Here is a 19,807-nt window from a genome sequence, read left to right as displayed (position 1 = left end):
GCTTTGAATGTTGTGGCTTTGTCAAGTGAGAGGGAATTCTTTAGGCTTTAGTAGTGGAAAAGCAAAACAGGCTCGGTCCTGTGCATGAAGCTGCAGCTACAAGTCAGTGGACGGAGAGAGAATTTTTCATCACGTCATAATTACAGCAGATGAACAAACCATGACAACCCTCTGACCACTCGGGCTCACAATCTAAATGAAAAATTTAAAATCCCTTTCAGTTGGACTTTGTTTGGAGTTCTGAAAAATGCTACCTGCTGACTGTATCCAAATGTACTCTTTAGTTCCCTGTGGAATAGCTGGATTTTCCCAGCAATTACAGAGGCAGCAATCTTTATTCAGCTCAGACCCAGGTAGAAGAAGCATTAGTACGTGATTAATGTACTTAAAAGTTTGTTTCCTTTACATTGTGCTCATTGTGCTCCAGTCAGCTCCTTACAATGGGGAGGCATTCATGTGGAGAATCACTTAATGAGATGCATGACAAGCAATCATTCCCTGATTTAGGATTTGGATGGATGTAGTTTAACTGAGTTAATGAAATGATTATTGGAAATTATTCTAACATGCCTTTGTCTTTCATTCCTTCTCGTTGAAGACATGACAATGGATGAAGTCCGAGAGTTTGAACGAGCCACTCAGGAAGCTACCAACAAGAAGATTGGGATTTTCCCACCGGCAATATCTATCTCTAACATTTCCATGCCTTCCTCAACCCGCAGTGCTCCATCTAGTGCTCCATCGACTCCACTCTCCACAGATGCTCCTGATTTCCTAACAGTTCCCAAAGATCGGCCTCGGAAAAAGTCTGCTCCAGAAACTCTCACTCTTCCAGATCCGTCGAAAAAAAACTTTTAAATTATCCCTGCATGTTTCCTCCTGATAAGCCATGTCTGCCACAGCAAGAGTGACATAACTCAATTGCGACAAAGGTCGCGGTGGTTTGTTGGTTTTTTTTGTTTTGTTTTGTTTTTTGTTTGTTTGTTTGTTTGAAATAATCTTTCTGGTGTGGAAAGATGACTCCTTTCCTCAGACCTGATCCTTAAAACCTTATGAAAAGTGCATGCCAGAGAAAGTAGTTTATATATTCCTGAAGTAGTGTTTTAAGCCATATGGTGCATCTTACTGACATCAATGGAACAGTCTGAGGGGATGCTATAAACGAAAACCAATCTTTCAGTAGCAGTATTCTGCCTGCAAACCCTCATCTAGGTCACAGCATTTATAATTAGGAGTAAGTATTAAGTAAATCTGCCAAGGACTTCTGAGGCAAATTAGTGCCAACTAGAATGCAGGGTTAGCAGAAGAAAAACCCTCCCATTTTCTTACTTTATAACAAATTTTAAAATCTTTCCCACTCTCAGGCTTCTCCTGTGTGTTCATAAACCTTTGATCTGTAACTCATTGTATTTGAACACCAACAGATCCACATTTTGCTTAATATGACTCAGGATTTGGGGCCTAAAACACAAAACACAAATATTTTCAAACCTAAAATATCACTGTATCAAAGCCCCAGTTGTAATTAATTATAGTGACTTTGAGGCCATTGAACTATTTCTACCTTGCACAGAATTTGTAAAAGGAACCACCAATTTCTGTAGATAATGTATTTTACTAGCTTTCCCCTGTCCTTTCGTGAGCTCAGAGTGTTGGTGTTCATCAATGGTGTTCTGTGACATCGAAAAAAGCAGCTGAATTGTGCCAGCTGAGAAACAAAAGCAACGAATTCTGGTTTTTTTTCTCGCTGGAAGAAGAGTGGTAGTCAGGCTGTGAGACCTTGAATGTAAAGGAAAGAAAACAGGAGAATCCTTTTTCTTTTCCACCTCGCATATTTGCTGAACAGAACAATCTGACAGAGAGCTGGGTCCAGGCAGTGCCTCGTTTGGGGAAGGGGGACAAAATCAGTCACTTCAAAAAGCAAATGAATCGTGGGTGATGTTGAGGAACCAGAAGTGCTCTTCTTGGTCTCTGTGTGAAATTACTCTTCAATCTCAGGAATTCAATTGTAGACAAGGATGTTTCCCAGAGGGAAGTGTAGATGGTAGAAGAAGAAGAAAACCGAATAGCAGGAGTGGTCTCTTCCTTCTTTCCTCTTCAAAGCACGGACTGGGTGAGAAGCTTTCCCTGCTGCCCCGCTTTGGGGCACTGCTCTCTTCCACACAGGCTGCTGCTCCATGGCTGCTGCAGTTCTGTCTCTTGGTGACATCACTGTTCAATCTCCAGGGAATGACAGCTCCTACCTGAATCATGACCTCAGGGGGTGATACTTTGTGCCACTGATGGTTCATCGATTGAGAAAAAAAGAGATGAGACTTCTCCAAAGCTGAGTTGTCACTGAATATTGAATACTCAGTTTGGGAGTGCCCAGACCTGGGACACAGCGGCTGAAATGCAGCTGCAGCACAAGTTCTGTGGAATGTGTGGTATTTAGGGGGAAGTTTTAGGAGCAGAAGTAATTCCACTGCCAACCTGCACTGAAACAAGTGTTTGTCTGATAGGGAAAATCCTGCAGCCAGCAAAATCCAGGAGCTCTCTGTAGATTTGCTGTGCTCTGACTTCCTGCATTCTCCCATGTCCTGTCCATGCTTGGCTTTGCTTTTCTTCCCAGAGCTGGCAATTCCGAGTCATTGGTGACCTGCTGGGTGATGCTGTTTTGTTTAAAAAGAAGCTGCTGTAATACTGAAAACAAAACTTTCCTGTTAACAAGGGTGCACATTGTAGAATCATAGGATCATGCGTTATCGTTTTATTGTTATTGTTGGTTTAGTATCAAGATTGGAACATTGGCACCAAAGGGAAACCTTTGAAAACATAACAACTGTTTGGTTATTATCTCATTGCCTGACTTTGGCCCATACAGAAATAATTCAGGTCTGCTACACCTGAAAGTCTATTTCAATGGATTTTTAATTTGTCCCAAGACAAATTTGCTCAGCTCTGTTCAGTGTCCTGGTGCTCACACATGACTGTTCCTATTCACATTTTGGAATCTGGGTTTGACACAGATTATAAGATCACAGCAGTCCCACATTTACTCGTGTTTAACTAATCGATTTCCGATACATTGATCATGATATTAAGTAGGTTTGGGGATAAGTCATTTGTGAAAATCATTAGCCTACCTGAACAGGACAGATTTGAATATCTGCCTGGCAGAGATGCAGGAGAGAGACAGGGATCCCGGAGTGTCAGAGTGACAGGACACTCCCTGCTGTGCCCAGCTTTAGTCAGGGTCAGGAGCAGCCACTCTGCCTCATGCTGCTGCCCAGTCGAGGCCAATTAAAAGATCTGTAATGTGTTCCTGCTTTGGATAAGAATGCCCCAGGTTTTCACAAATCGTGGAAGTACCCAGTGCCGAGTTGTGCATTGCTTTCCCCAGCAGTCATCACCCATCTGGTCAATATGATCTTCAAATGCCTCTTTCTGTTTGGTTGGCTGCTATTTAGGGTAAGATAGCTTTTTCTAGAATAATCCCAGCAGGCACACATGAAATGAAATGAAACGAGAAGGAAGGTCGAGTATTTCAGTGTAACACTTCGAGGAGAAGGGATTGTTTTCAGTAATGATTTTTCCCTTTCTGTTGTGTTTTCAGATACATTTATTAGGATTAAAATAGTTTTGCAGGTGTTCCTCACTTCGTTTGCAAAAATAAACGCTGTGATTATTTACTGAGTACAGCCTCGGAGCATGGTGAACACAGCAGTGTTCCTCTTCTCTGCCACAGTGACAAGAATTCCGTGATGCAGCTCTGCTAGGACTTGGCAAGGAATTGTTTATCAAGGAGAATACAGTTCAGAGCAAAAACTGTGATAGTTTGTTCAGGTTTCTATGAAAACCTTCAGACTTTGCTTGTACTTTTGTGGATTTTGCACAGAACAGCCATTACAAAACAACTGGCAATTCAGTGCAGCTTCAGAAAGGTTGATCTCCTAAAAACTAAAAAAAAAAGGAGGGACCCACTAAAGTTGTGAGGAACAGCACATTCCTGAAATGTAGTAGATGGGTCTTCTTATGAATGCAATGGTTAATTTTGTAAAGGATTGGATAAATCCTATGGAAAGAAACTATTTGACCTTGTTCTTTGGCTTTTTTGATTATTCTGGAAGGTGATTTTGTGACATCTAGTAGCCAATTTGCATTAATTGCTGCTGTAGAGACTTTGAAACGGAAATATTTGTTCTTTGAATTTCAGTTTGTAAAAAGACCGCTATACTTTGCTAAAATTGCTTTGAAGCTTGCTGCACTATAACTTCAAAACAATGTGTTATCCTTTGAAATAAGCCAAATGTATATGCCTTTTATGAATTAGTGAGTGCAGTAAGAGAGAATTCAAGATCTTGTCAATAGGAAATTTTCTGTTGCCATTGTTTGGACTTGGTTTTCTACGTGTAAGTTAAAATTGCTAAGTAAGTCTAAAAATGTTTTGCTTTAAATGAACAGCATGGTCATTGAATTACGATCTCCTGTAGTTTTGTGGTGTCACTAAAACAGGTTTTATTGGTTTATTAATTTCTGTGATAATTCCATGTGATTCTGTCATGTCCAGTAACTAATAATTTCTTTTATTTAGAGCATTGATGGAAACATCAGGCAATGCATCACCACAATGAAAGAAGGACCAAGTCTTGGTTTGCTCTGCACGTTCAATAGTGCAAGGCTCAGCAGGAAAATTTGACTGTCATTTTTCTCATATCACTTAGTTTCTGTTTTTTTCCCAAGTTATTTATTATTTTTAATAATGTCTTTTTCGTTGCATTTTGTTGTAAATAAACTACCAACAACTATTCTTTACAATGGTGGCTGCTTTCTCTTAATGGGTCTCCCGTAGGCAGGAACCTCCTCATTAACATACACCATTGACATTTTTACCCCTGCTCTGCAAGTCACTTCCTCAAAATTAACAGCACAAAGAAATAGCTTTGTGAGGAAAATGTAAAGCACTTAGAGCCTCTCCTGGGTGCTGTTCTGCCCCAGCTCTGTAAAGGTTTTACCCGGGCAGGTGCCCCATCAGTCCGGCATTAGCCCATTCAGTTGTAAATAACCATTTGGTTGACAAGGAAGTTTTTCAGTGGGGAATCTAATTCTTTATGCAGGGTTTGGCAGCGCAGTGTTGTACTAAATAACTGGAAAATACTGGAAAAGAGACCACTCGAATCCTCTCAGGCTTGTCTCCAAGTCAGTTAATTTTAGTCAACAAAAATTTCCCTTGCACAACGGTTCTTTACAAGCTTTTACACAGACTTGCTCCATAGAAACGAAGCTCTTCCTGCTCAGCGCTCATTCAGGAGGGAAAAAGCTTCAGAGCAGCGTGGGACAGGGCAGGGGAAACAAAGAAGGGACTGGAAATGTTTTAAATTGGAAATCGCACGGCTGGTAGGGGACAGAGCCCGCGCAGTCCCCGGGGACATCTCGGTCACCGTGCCCGGCCCTGCCACCGCAGCCAGGAGCTGAGCAGGGCGGCAGTGCCCAGGCCCAAGGTGACCCCCAGTGACCCGCCCTGACCTTTTACAGATCGGGCTCCTGTTCTTGGGTAGGGCCGCATTAAAATCCGCACATACTCCTACATATTTTCCTACACAGGAAAATACAAAGCGGTGAAAACGAGAACGCGGCTCCCAGGCCGCGCTGCCGACGGGACAGTCCCGCCACGCCGCACGGGGAACTCGCACGGGCGGGGCCCCAGCCCGGGACGGCCCCAGCCCGGCGGGCTCCGAGCGCACCCCGAGCCCAGCGAAGCCTTCGCCGCCCGCCCCCGTGCGAATGAGCGCCACCGCCTCATTAACGTACACGTGACCTTCATTACCACTGAGGTGACCGCTCTCATTGGCGTGCGCGTGACCCATTAATTAGCGTAAATCTGACCCCTCATTAGCGTCCGCCCGGCGCTGCCGGACGAGCCTGGGAATCGCCGCGGGAGCGATGGGCGCAGTGCGCGGAGTGCGGCGGCGATACCCGAGCGAGGGCGGTGCCCTCGGACCGCGCCCGCCCCGCTCCGCGGCTCCGTCCCGGGCACAGCTGTCACCCGCTTTCCTCGGCTTGTACAGCGTTCGCTGTGTCTAACGCGTTCGGAACGCAGCGGGCTCGCGCACCCTCAGCCGCGGCCCGGCGCGGAGCCGCCCTGCGCGCTCGGGGGAAGGCGAGGCCCGGCCGGGCGCGGCAGCAGCGAGCGCTCTCTGTCGCGACAGCGCCGCGCCTGTCCCGACCCCGCCCCGGGTCACGCGGAGGTGCGCGCGCCGCGCCAACTCCCGCGAGAGCCGGGTCTGGCCAAGATGGCGGCGCTGTGCGAGAGCTTCACGCTGCGCGGGCCGGGCCCCGGCGGCGGCGGCCCCGGGCTCTGCCTGGAGCCGGGCCCGGGCCGCGACCTCGTGCTGCTCACCGAGCGCGGCCGGGCCGCCACGCTCTTCAAGGTACCGCCCGCGCGCGCTCGGGGGGCGGCAGCGCCTCCCGGCATGGGGGGGTGTCCCGGGCCGGGCCGAGGCCGCGCTGCTCCCGTACTCCCTCTCTCCCGGCCCGTCCGGGCCAGGCCCCGCTGTCCCGTCCCCGGCCCGGCCGTGCTCTGCCCCCTGCGCTCCTCGCTGCCCCCGCTCCCTCTGCTCGGGCACGGGAGGCGGCTCGGGCGCTTGTTCGCGTATTTCTCCCTTTGCTGATACCCTCTGTCGATTCCCCATCCCAAAAAAACACTTTCCCGAGGCCACAAGTTCCCTGTAGTGCCAGGTTCTGGACTGTCAGCTGCCGTCCTGCTGGCAGCGGGAAGGCTTTAGTCTGCAGCACCTGAAAATGAAAGCGTGTTCTGGTCTCTGTTGTTCAGTAGACCATAATAAGAAACTTGCAGGCGAATGTTTGAATTTCTGTCTTTAGTTGACTGTCACATCCATGCTGTCGGGGATTGTCGTGACAGGACAAGCAGGAAGGGGTTCAAACTGACAGAGAGTAGGTTTAGATTAGATATTGTAAAGAGATTGTTCCCTGTGGAGGTGGACAGGCCCTGACACAGGCTGCCCAGAGCGGCTGTGGCTGCCCCTGGATCCCTGGAAGTGTCCCAGGCCAGGTTGGACACTGGGGCTTGAACACCCTGGGATGGTGTTCCTGCCCATGGCAGGGGTTGGGACTTGGTGATCTCAAGTCCCTTCCAACCCAGGCCAATCCATGATCTAAGTGGGTTGATGAGACAGTCTCCTTTGGGCTGTTTATTCGCACTGCCAAGGCGATGTGACAACACGATTGTGTCATAAATATGCCCAGTGTACTCCGGGGTGAGGAGAGGAGGGGGTTGAGTGCCCTCAGAGCAGTTGGGTTTGAATCACACAGAACAGGAGTTCAGACTGCAAAATTCACTGCTCTTGGTCTCAATAACTCACCTTAACATAGGAAGAAAAAAAGCACAAGTCTGTATATGATAGTATTAGTCAGTAAAAACAAATAACACTAGTGATAAAATTAATACTTGCCCTTTGAAATAGTCGTGCCTTGTACCTGTGCTTCATGACATAAGCACTTCAGACTGTTACAGGTCAAAATTATTTCGTACATGAAAAGAAATCTAAATAATGTAGAGTTCTTTCCTGTTATTCTGAAAATGTTGGTGTTAGAGGTGGAAACAGGAATGCTCAGGAGGAATTTCTGAGTGTAGCAGTTCTCATATTTTAATACTCTAATTCAGGCCAGGTGTGGCTTCCTTGCATTTCCTTTGTGTCATGAGAGAAGTCCCCAGAGTGGTCTTCCACATGTTACATTTTAATTGCAGTGTCTTTGTTCTGACTCTGTAGATTTCGGATCAGAAGCCCCTGGGCTGTTGGTCGGTTAAACATGGGCAGATTCTCACCTGTCCTGTTGTGTGCAACTTTGAAACGCACGAGTACATCGCAGTTCATGATGACAAGGTGAGAGCCTTCAGGGAAAAAGGATTTGGGGGATTCCTGAAGGAATTCAGGTGGGAAAAGATCAGCAGTGTGGGATTTCTGGTTGAAAGTGTGGGCAGCCCTGGGCATGTTGGTGACATGAACAGCTTCTGTGCTGAGCTCCAGGGTCTGGTGGCCCTTTGAGCACAGGAGGTTCTCAGTGCCTCGTGCATATTCTCCCTAAGGATGAGATATTTCTCCTCTTGCAGCCTGGGTGACATTTATAGCTTCCTGATCATGGTACTGGAATGGTTACAATAAATCACACCCCTATCCTTGTTTTTCTGCTTGTTTCACAGTTAAAAGTTTCTCTGTGTACGTGTAGCATTTGCTTAGATCATGCTGAGCCTTTGACTTTTTATTGTTGTTGATGAAATAACACTCCTGGCCTTGCATTGTTTGTGAAAATCAGGCCATCTGTATCTCACATGTTTCCATCACTCTGATCTACTTGCATTCAGTTCTGCTGTGTCTTTATTATTTCCCATCCTTTCTTTCCAACTCAGGATTTCTGAGCTCTGTTTCTGTTCCTGCTGTTTCTGTCCTCCCTGGGGCAGTTCCCACTCAGGTCTCTGTGAATACTCGCTGTGTTTTCCTTCTGTTGCAGTTGCTGGTATTTTGAGTGCTGAGAACTCTGTGTGTTACTGTTTTACCTATAAATGATGCTTCTCTTAAAGGTTTTAAGAATATGGAAGAATGAAGACATTAACTTGGACAAAGCCTTTAAAGCAACAGTAAGTCTTCTTTATGTGTTCTCTTCTACGTGTTTTGGATCCTGGTGAAGGAAAAAGTGCTCTGATTTTCATAGTATTGGCCATGTTACATTTTAGCTTAACTTGTGCGTCATGATGTTGTGAAATACTGTAGGAAATCCACTTGCACTGACTTTATCATCAGAATATTTCTCTTAAAGTGGTTGTTATGCCAAGGCCAGCATTTCTGAGGACTTTCTAAAGATGTTGAATTTTTTTCAATTACAGATCTTTGTGCTCTGCTGGTTGATGTGTTAAACATCACTCTGTCAGTTGCTGTAGGGCAGTTGTGTGACCTCCTGACTCTGTAATGTTTTTTTCTGATGTGATTCAGGAATGTGATGCTCATCAGGACATTTTCCTGTTTTTTTGTTGGGTATTTGCATTATATATGGCATTTCAGCAAATTAGCAGCTACTACATCTACGTAACTAAGAATCTTAAAGGTTCCTCATTCTTCTGTTAAAAGTTTATTGGAAAAAGTTAGAATAATGAATAAAGCACTCAATTTTCAGGGTAGTGTGGCAGAGAGCAGAGATTTGTTTTTTCTTCTTGCAGCTCTCAGCAGATGTGTACAGGATCCATTCCCTGCCCCAGGGGGGGCCAGTGGTGCTGTTCAGGGGAGGGGGGGTTCGGACACTGGATGTGCTCTTGGAAGCCCCTCAGCAGGAGATTGAAAACGTCATCTCAGATGAAGTCATCAGGTAAGTGATGCCACTTTGTGATGATTCTTGTTTGAGAAAGTGACTGTGATGATGAAAGTTGTTCCCTCTTCTGAGGAGATGGGGGGAAAATCAAAGACCAAGATCATGGGGTTGGGCGTTTTCTTCCAACACATTGTTTTTAAAATCTCAGAGTTACTTTCAGAGATTTCCTAAAAATTAGAAGATGCATTAGAAATAGTGATAACTGCTTTATACATAAACCTAGAATTTGGAGGATGTTCATCCAACTTTCTGGTTTTAGGTGGAGTGGAGTGTTTATGGAAGGCCAACAACCTGTCTTAATTTTCACTACTGAGAAAGTGAGTTAAATACTTTTTATTTTAAAAACTGTCATAGTAGGAGACTTGAGTGGTTTTTACAAAATCCATCACCAGTTTCATTTGATTTTAAGAGCTCTTAGTGGCATCATTATCCTGATATAATCAATAGAGCAGTTAAATGGAAGTTGTGTTGCATTCAGGGCTGAGAAGCCAGGCTCTCAGAACTGCAGAGAGCAATTAATAAGATGAGGTACAGTGGACATTGTATGACTCTTCATCACTCATTGTGAAGAACTGTTGAGTAGGATGTGTGTTTTAAAGAATGAATTATACATTAATCTTTTTTTATGCAAATACTCCTTCCTGTAAATCCATTTGCTGCATCAAATAAGAATTTTCTTTACTTGTTGGTCTGCAGTCTGTTCCAAATTATTCTGTGTGTCCTATAGAAAATACAATTTCCTAATTTTTTCAAACATCCAAAGTTAAGCAGTATTGATACCTGAATTTCTGTTATATCTTCTTTGTGTAATTTAAGGGAAAATTTTCTTTTTTTATTTTAGGATGAGGACTTTTTTGTCTATGTACAGAAACCTAAGCTGAGTAGTCTACACAAATATAAGCTTGAAGAACAGGAATCAGCCAAGCCACTGTGTTTCACAGCACATGTAACAAACCAAACTGTCACACTTCTGTGTTTGTGTAAGTTATATTTGTAATGGGTTGTGATCAGGAAGCAAAGAGTTGTATGAAATGACATAAAATGTTCATGTTTATGATTTGCTGTTTAATATTTTTAGTTTTTTAAACTTCCTAAAACAGCTACAAGTAGTATTTAAAGATTCCTGATACTTTAATGGTTGCAAAGGCCAACTGTTCCTACCTGTGATTACTTGTACCTTCAGCTCTTGTTGCACCTTTATTGCTGTACTTTTATTTTGCTGCTTTGGATCATAATAAGTCCTGTAATTATTCTGTATTAATTATTTCAGCATTCATCCGATGTTGTAGTTTTTTGATGTCCTTTTGCCATATTGTATCTAACAGGTTTTTTCACCAAAAATAAAAAAAATTGTAAAAGTGTGGTTATTATTTTTCTTTTGACAGATTCCAATGACTCTGTGTACCAGGTTCTGGTACCTCTGCAGCAAGATACTGAAGAAGAAGAGGAAGAAGAAGAAATTTTGTCCAAGTCACTGCTACTCAACCTTTCAGTATCTGGAGCTGTTCTGAAAGGAACATCTTTAGTTGTCCTGGACAAAGACCATGTTGCAGTGTTGGGCAGTCTGGCTGCACCTAGGAAAGAACCCAGAGGTAACTTGAAAAATCCTATTAAGATGTTGTAAGGTCTAAAATTTCCTTGGGCTGAGCGCTAGGTGGGAAAATTGTACTGTCCCTCTTGTTCCAGCTTCTGGTTTAAAGCTCTTCAGTGGAAAACCAACTTTTCCTTAAATTGAGATTTAACCTGAGTGTTGTAATTCCTAATGCTAAATACTGGCTGAGCTGTTTTGAAGTAGTTATTTCTGTTTACTCCAGCGTTTGTACCTTAAAGTAGCAAGAGCAAGTGTAGCACTCATGTTGCTTTTTGATCTCATCTATCTCTTACTTCCCTCAGAGTGCCTGACCATATGGAATACAAAATTTCAGACACTGCAAACCTCAAAGGAGCTGCCCTTGGGGACCAGCGGCCAGGTAAAGCTCAGCCATGGGTTTGGGGTCCTTGAGCTTTGTGCATTTGACAGCAGGGAAGGGAGTGTTGGAGTGCACAGCTTTGCTGGTACTGGAGGAACAGTAATTGCAACTTCTGCAGCCAAATTAATACTGACCAGTTGATGAGTAGTTTCTGTCAGAATATTCATTGAGAGGATGGTGACCTGTAGGAATTTCTGTGATAATTTAGTACTTTGTCACTTCTCATGGTCATGAGTATTTGATGTGAATAAAATCACTGAATACAAAACCCATCAGTGCAGGAACTCACTTTTCTGCTCATCTCATTAATGATACACTTCAATATTTTGCAGTTGTGGTGTTACGAGGAAAAATTTTTTCTAATTCATGGGAAAGTACTGACTGTAATTATGTACAAGTGTGAGACCTCATCCTTGGCAGCTGCTGTGGGAAAACTCAAATACAGTCAAACCCCTGGTAAGATTTTTTTTTTTTAATAATTCTAGTGAAAAGATCTTGTAAAAGGAAGAGGTCTGGAGTTGTATAAAAATTATTTTAACATAGTCCTATAAAATTAATAGAATCTAAACAGGTTGAAGCAACTTCACACTGTAACGTGTTCCTGGCTGTTAAATTTACTGGTGCTGGGAACACCAAAGCACACAAATGTCTGAATTTATTGTGGCTTCACTTAACCTGGGTTGTCATTCAGATCTTGGAATTACTGGGAACACAGGAATGCTGGTGGTGAATACTGAAAACAAAGTGAAGTGCTGTTTCCTAAAAAGTAGTTTCAAAGAATATGTGATTGGATAGGGTGATGTCAAACTTTAATTAGTGAACTTCAGTTTGAAATTTTACTGTCATAATGGTCTTAATTAAACACTGCATTGGTAAAACATTGCAAGTAATGCTCAGGATAAATTGTGTAATAACTTAGTTCTCCTGCTCCCAGAGGCAAAATGGAGAAACAGTATAAAAAAGATCATAATGTTACCTGCTGCTGAAATAAAACTGGCATCTTGGCATAAAATCACTTGCACTATAGTTTGGAAAATACCTATTAGCATAAGAAGTTGATGCAATATTCATACTTTAATAAATGTGCTGTAAGTGTTATCTTCATGTAGTTTCATTTGTGTGTTCCCAGATGTGTCCTCGTTTGTGAACTGGAATACTCTGGAAGATGAAGAGCTGGTGGTTTCCTTTCAGTCCCAGGAGTCTGTAGCTCTGAAAACAGAGTCCAGAATTAATGTAAGTTACCATTAGGGTCGTTGGAGGTTGTTGTTTGTCTTGTCTCTTCCCCATACTGTTACTTTTAGGTGTTGCAGCAGAAAAAAAAAATCACTTTATCTGTTACTGTTTGTTTCTAACACTGTTTTTGGAATTGGAGTTAATAATCATAGTCTGGATAGCAAATTGATACATGACGTATGTCCCGTTACCTTGCTTGAAATTCTTAAATATTTTGGATCTGAATAATAATAACTCTGTGTTTTTCTTTACCACAGTTAAGATCAAGAAGGAGCACTGTTGCTGAAGAACAGCCAGGGACCTTATCAGTTGGGCAGCTCTTACTAAATCTCAAAGTAAGTAACCCAAATATCCTCAAGTATTGTTTAGACACTCTCAGAATATTCTAGGTGTCTCTTTACCTCTTTCCATGTCCTCTTGCACATGTCAGGTTGGCCAAGCTGCCTTGAGCAGGTGAGGTGAAGGATATTTTTATTATCACCATTGTGCAAGAACAGCATTTGGGCATGATGAAATTAAGTTTTGTCACAGAAGCATGTTTTGAGAACTGTGCAGTGCAGGATTTATAACAGCTGGGTTCTGGAAACTTGCACAAAGTTGTTCATTTTTAATGACAGTCTCTAAGAGTAAATAAGGGAGGATATTTCATCTGAACTTTGCTTATTTATGGCTTTAATTTTGTTGAGGGCCTTTCAGCTGTAGGAAGTCAGAGGAATTGTCAGGAATTCCACTGTAAATACAACAATAAGATATAGTTCCTTTCTAGAACTTGCAGCAAGTGCTGTGATGGGTCGCACAGGAAGGGAAACCTATCTACAGTTCACCTGTGGCTGGACACCATGGTATTGTCACTGATGTAACAGGTGATTAATCCATGAGCAGTTACTGCTTATCTGAGTTCTGAGTGAGGAATTTCCTCATTTGGCTCTTTCATGCTTGAGAGAAACTATCCTATCAAAGCACAGAGTGGTGAGGAATTTTTATAACTTGAATTCCAAAATAGGAATGCTTCTACTTGGTCTAATTAATGCCAGGCAGTTTTCAAACACGTGCCTTGTACTTCTGAATTGCACAGTATTTGTCTTTTCCAGGATGCTCCTACTTATGTGTTGGAAACCAGATTGAGAAAACTGATGGCAAAAGCACCGACCCCAGATCTGCAAGCCACCATAGGCTGTGTGGTCACTGCCCTTACAGACAGATGTAAAAGAAATCCAAAATACTACCCTCAAACTTTCCTGCAGGAGATTGTTGAAACACGGGACTTGTCCTACAGGTAGTGACTCTGCATTTTTTAAAGTGTAAGGAGTAGTCTTTAAAATGAAAATTAAAAGAAGTAGAAATAAAGTTCTTTATAAGCTGCTCTTGAATTATCAGAATTTAGTACCAAAGGTGCTTATTTTCTGATGAAGTTGGTGTTTTACATAAAAACCCTTCTGGGGAGGAAGATTAGTACTATTACCTTAGTCATCAATGTAGTTCTCAGTGTGGACTGTGCAACCTATTAATTTCATGTTCTTATAGTTTATGTCCAGATTTAATGGCTGTTGCTCTGGAGAAAAAAGATATGCATCTCTTACAAATCTGCCTAGAACGGTTTCCAGATATTCCTGAAGAAATTACTTACGCTTGCCTGAAAGCATTTTTAAGGTAACATGAAATCTTTTTTTTCTTCACCAAATTTTAGTCTGCTTTTGTTTTTGTAATAAGTTTCCAAGAATTCATTATGTGTGTTGATGACACTGCTGATTTTAAAGCTAATAATTAAAAGTGTTAAATGTCTGAAATTTTCTTCCACAGCATGAGCGAATCCCATCTTCAAAACATCGATGTAAATGTGGATTCTGTGATCTGTTACGTTGATGTTGAACTCGACAATAAAGAATTTAAGACTGAAATTGTAGAAAATGGTTTTGGTGCAGAGATGGACCGGGACATGTGTGGTACCAAAATCCCAAAGGACAGGCCGTCCTGGGGCGATGATGAATCCTGCCCTGTTGGGCTTCAGAAGGCAGCACTGCTGTATCCTCTGCGTGGTGAAGGGAAGCCAGAGCCTTGTGTGTGCCGTGGATGTTTGTGTTTGGTATTGCCAGAAAGCACATCCTGTGTTCCTCTCTTACTGCTGAAAGTTTCTGAGGTCTCATAAGAGCAGTTCCTACTCAGTAGAAAAATTGTTTAAAATGTAAATAGAAATATTTAGCTTTTAGAATGTATCTACACTGATTTAAACTTAGTTTTATTACACTTTTGCAATAATCTTTCTCTGCTTAGGATATTTGCCTGTTTAAACACAGCAGGCAGGTACACCCTTGCAGTGGACAGAAGTGTTCAAGTTAAATCTATGGTGATGGTTCCGTTGCTGTAGATACTTCAGCACAGAAATAAGATTCAAAAGCCTGGAGAAATATTTTCTTTAGAATTCCCTCTGGTTTGTAGAAACTGGTGTTTTTCCTGTAATGTTATTCCCTTAATAGTATTGCACAGAAATGCTGTTCTCCATTCAGCTTACACTGAAACATTTCTTTTGCCTCACCTGAAAAACCTTCCAGCTCAACAAGCTATTGTAAGTATTTTAATATTAAAAGGTTTTAAAACCCATATTATTATTTTGTGGTGAGGGAAGGGGAAGAGAGTTTTTCTGTTGTATATGAGAAATTCACTATTCTTTCTGCTTTGTGAATAACAAACTAATACATGAAAACTAATTAGGATGCCTAATAAGATTTAACATTAAGGAATATCACATTTTTCCACATACTTCAGTGATTTTTCTTGATATTTGTAGTCCTAACTTGTTTTAGAACACGTAAGTAACAAACTCTTTATGACCCAGCATACCTGGAAAATGTTCATATTCTGTTAGCAAGTAATAATACCTTTGCTTGATTTAGATGCTTTTTAGGAAAGGAAAAAGACACGACAATTTAGTCAGATCAGAAACAGAAATTTAGAAAATATGAGAAACAAACCCTGTATAACCCCAAATGTACTACAAATCTACATTCAGTTTAGGAAAAAAACCCCACCAAATCCATTTGTCAGAATCTGAAATAGAACTTAAAGAACTGTGTGTACCTGAGCATGTATGTGATTTTCCAGTGATTTCAGGAAAACCCTACATATCAGAACAAAGCTGATCTCAGCTCTGACACATTCCTGGAACAGTGACTACTCCTCAATGTAATTCACACTGAACATTGATGAAAATTTTCAAACATCCAGATATGGGTGGTGTAAGAGAACCATAAAACTTGTTTTTCATGTGTAGTATACAGCTATCCATGTTTGCATTCAAAAACAAAAAAATAAATAAATCCATTATGAATTGCATGTGCAGGACAAACCCCTTGGTCTATTAAATGTTTGTCCTTTACAAATGTTATGACTTTTTTTCTTTCAGCTGTTTCTCAGGTATTTATATTACCTGTATGTGAAGTGCAGTGAAAAAGTTAACACCACTCTTCCTGGAATACGTTCTCCCACAATAAATCAGGTGAGCAGCTCATTCCAAGAGCTGTACTTCCTTCCCTTTCTGGGGTATGTAACTGTGAGTGGTTGGGGAATATTTGAAGTCAACAGACATCTACATTCATTCCACAAAGTACTGTCTGTCAGTGTAACCTGTATGAAGTCAGATGTAACACTTTAACAATCAAATTCCAAATGTGCCTGAAAATACAAACCCATGCATTTTGCATTAGAAGTTAGAGGTCTCAGAGTTCAGCTTTTAAAGCCAAATGTGTGTTATTTCCAGACTGGGAAGTGTAAGTGTACTTCTCTTGTTTGTCTTCAGATCATGGACTGGATGTGCCTGTTGCTTGATGCTCACTTCACTGTCATGGTGATGCTGCCAGAAGCAAAGGAGTTGCTTTCAAACCTGCATAAGTTTGTGAGAGCCCAAGTAAGTTGCATCTTCTGGGATAATTATTTGATTTTCAGCTGGATTTGGAATATGGATGTTGAGAAAGCAGGGAGACAGACAACAGCAAATTATATAGTGAATCAAATCATGTGTGTCCTCCTCTGGATGCTCTTTCCTGAGCATGAATTGCAGTTGCCTCTTGTCTCATTTGGATTTCAAAAGCTGCTTTGTTTGGTTGGTTTAAATATCTTAAACTGTGCAGAACTACAGATAGTTCCACAGTATGATGCATATGGAAATAATTCAAATGTATTTTACTATAAATCTTTGTTTTCTTCTTTTCAGGTACGGTTCTACTCAGAACTCAACAAGATTGAAGGAAGTTTGCAGGAATTACAAAGACTGAACCACCTCAGAGAATCTCACACCTATTCCATTGAAGTGCTGGAAATCATTTGAATTTGAAATTCATTAACACATTTATTTTGTATTGATTCCTTTTATGACAAGGATGTATTAGCACTCCATATTGGGGCTGTCAAAAGTTGTTTTCTACATAGGAGGAGCCTGGTTACTCTGTAGCTACGTGGGAGTTGTAAGTTTTGAACCTTGTGTATTAAAATCTCTCTTTTTGACTGGATGAGAAGCTGGATATTTGCTTATATTTTCATGTAGAATTTTGATATGTGATCATGAGAACTTTCTAAAATACCACATGATTCTTGGCTAAACACAAGATGTTTGTGGCAGAAGTGCTGGGGGCATAACTTGCTGTGTTGGGCTGTGTAAATTGGAAAGAACTGCACAGTTAAATGGCTCGAGTCACTTCAGAAGGTGACATGTTTCAGTTGCATTTATACACTGACGGTATCAAATGTATTTAGAAGGCTAAAAAAAAACCCTGCAGTGGCAACTGAAGATTTATACAGAGGGGGTCTTCTTGGTATGGTACTAGTTGTTTTCAATATTTTGGACAAGAAGACTTACCTTGAATTTAAAATTAGAACATTCTTACCTACATTAGTTTGTTTTCTGTAAGTACTTTTCAACTATTAACACCTCAACTTAGTTAATGTCACCTATAGTGCTTGAATTCTAGCATTTCAAAGTATATCTTAGATTGGTTTTGACTCTCTTTGAAATACAAAGTGATTATCTAAAGTTTTACGTAAGAAACATTTGTTGAAGATTTTACAGATATCTGTTGAATTATTTTTCTGAGGAGGCATTCACTTAAAGCTGACTTGTTACAAGATACTTGTGGGTCTATTCATCTGGAATAAGGAAAAATGGGACTGAACCATAATGCTGGATTTCCTGGAGTCAAGTGTAAGATGGATTGTTTGGGACAAGATAATCAGTACATTTTCAGAACAGCAAATACAGTGTTATTTTTACTTATTTTTACTACTGATGTGGTTGAATATTAGTAGAATTCAGCATTATCAGTACATTGATATACTTTGGTTTTCATCATCTAAATAAAATGGCAATTGGAACTATATTGAATTACCTCAGCAGAAGTCATGTAAGCCCTTCCTTCCTACCCCTGACTTCCAGCCTACTGCTGAGCTCTAGTGTAATGTTACTCAGCAGCACCGTGGTGTCTTAGAAAAATGTACATGGAACTGATTTGAGAGCTGAACACCTGAATGCAATTCCTAACACAAGTTATGAAATAGTTTGGAGTGAAGGACTGGACAAAAGCATCTCAGTAATTTAAGCAAGAGCATATGCTCACTTGTCCTGAATGCCATCCAGCTGTAGGTTAAGTTCTTTCCTTTATTCTTGGAGAAACAACCCACCCAAACAACACCTTGCAACAACTGGGCTATTAATCTTCAAAGTGCCTTGTGAAAGGAGACTTTTTCTGCATCTGTCCTAAGGATGGAAGCAAGATAGGGTCTCCACACAAAAATTATTCTTCCTGCTGTATTCAACTCACAACTATCCTCATTTAACTACCAGCAGACTCCAAATAAGAACTCCAAGTTCCAAATCAGTATGTTCTACTTTGAGTGCAATGGGCAGGTTTTCGGGGTTGGGGTTGATTTCTCTGTGCTGAGCTGTGTGTTGGAAAGGACTAATTTATATCCTGTCCCTGAAGGTCACACACCTATCTGTGCACCCATTTCTCCACCATAAAATGAAAATTACTAAATTCTATTCAGTAAGCAATTTCACATCATCATAAGGGATGGGATTAAGAGATGAGATACTCTGGTTCACAGTGCAAAAGCACATGACTCAAGCACTTTTCATCTACCACAAATCCACAAAATCCGTAGTATTTTGGAGGTATTAATGCTTTCACAATGCTGCAGGCTGTTTGGTGCAGTAGGTGCACTAGGTACCCTTGCTAGATTCTCAGTGTATAGATGGCAGAATGCACAGGTGTTTTTCCCATGATACATAAAGGAGATAATAGAAAATGTGTATCTGTGTATTCATGTACTTAGAGTTACTACAATCCTCTGCAACCTTGTAAGAGGTAGAAAAATCAGCCTGACATAAGCAATCTAAAGGTAACTTGGAAAGGTTCAGAATAGAAATTGAGTAGAAAGGTGTAAGTGGGGTTGGGCAATGTTGGCTGCTGCTTTGTGTGTCATCCCATGTTTAGACTAGGGCTTTGAGCCTGTGCAGCTGCAACACTGAATATGAAAGAGCTGCAGATAAAAAGCTGGATATAGAGTGCAAATTGGGCTAAACCCTGCTGCCACTCTTGTATGCTTGATGCTGTGGCAGGTTTGTGGGTTTAACGAGGTGCTCGGCCTGAGCAACAAGTTAATGAACAAAAGGACTTCAAAAATTACTGCAAAAGAATGCAAATTAAATGACACACTGGGCATGTTGCTGCCATGTTTATGGCATGACCAGTGTTGGGTTTTACCTTGCTCAGAAGTATAAGCAAGGGACTGAAGGAAATGAACATGTAAACAGACTGATTTTGTAATTATAAGGCTTCTGGGTCTCTGAAATCCCAAAGATGTCTTGATCTGGCAATGAAAGGGAAGGCTGGTTGTAAGAAATATGTTTGTGTGCCTTGGGCTGGCTTTCAGTTTTTACTGCTTTTGCTTATGAAACTGATACCCTGAATTCAAGCGGTGGCATTGGAAACCCAACTGTGCAACTGGTTTCTGTTGATTTTTAGCTCTTTGTGGGCTCTGGCAAATGAGACAGAGGGAATACAAAGAAAACGGTGCCCATCTCTCTCCTTGTGCTCCAGGGAACTGTGGAAACAGCAGAATAGAGAAAGTAGATGGACCAGAAGGGTGATGATATGTCCCTATGTGATCTCAGTGTTTGCTTTGCACGGGTGCTGGACGTGTAAGGGTGAGCTGTAAAAGGGTTTTAACGGGCGAGGAGTCAAAGCACGGCCAGA

The 19,807-nt window shown here is 41.6% G+C and overlaps 2 protein-coding genes across 3 annotated transcripts in view; both read left to right on the top strand.

Annotated features, from left to right (window-relative positions):
- PITPNC1 (phosphatidylinositol transfer protein cytoplasmic 1) overlaps nt 1-4,788 on the top strand; it is a 78,162-nt gene extending 73,374 nt beyond the window's left edge. For both annotated transcript variants that reach the window (XM_062506132.1, XM_062506133.1), the window contains one exon: nt 599-4,788. In XM_062506132.1, the coding sequence (XP_062362116.1) occupies nt 599-858 (260 nt within the window). In that variant the 3' untranslated portion in view covers nt 859-4,788. The remainder of the gene's footprint in view (nt 1-598) is intronic.
- Nucleotides 4,789-6,272: 1,484 nt separating this feature from the next.
- Nucleotides 6,273-17,923, top strand: NOL11 (nucleolar protein 11). The gene is made up of 18 exons (XM_062506115.1): nt 6,273-6,410; nt 7,770-7,883; nt 8,579-8,635; nt 9,212-9,357; nt 9,620-9,677; nt 10,202-10,340; nt 10,746-10,952; nt 11,254-11,330; nt 11,663-11,786; nt 12,460-12,563; nt 12,821-12,898; nt 13,655-13,839; nt 14,088-14,213; nt 14,364-14,585; nt 15,048-15,126; nt 15,964-16,056; nt 16,357-16,464; nt 16,771-17,923. Exons 1-18 carry the CDS (start codon nt 6,273-6,275, stop codon nt 16,882-16,884), a joined length of 2,169 nt encoding a protein of 722 aa, XP_062362099.1. The 3' UTR covers nt 16,885-17,923.
- The last annotated feature ends 1,884 nt before the right edge of the window (nt 17,924-19,807 follow it).

The sequence above is a fragment of the Cinclus cinclus genome, chromosome 20 (assembly GCF_963662255.1).
Source record: "Cinclus cinclus chromosome 20, bCinCin1.1, whole genome shotgun sequence".
In the NCBI taxonomy this organism is placed as follows: domain Eukaryota; kingdom Metazoa; phylum Chordata; class Aves; order Passeriformes; family Cinclidae; genus Cinclus; species Cinclus cinclus.
Note: the sequence above shows the minus strand (reverse complement) of the source record. Positions and strands in the feature narration are given on the sequence as shown.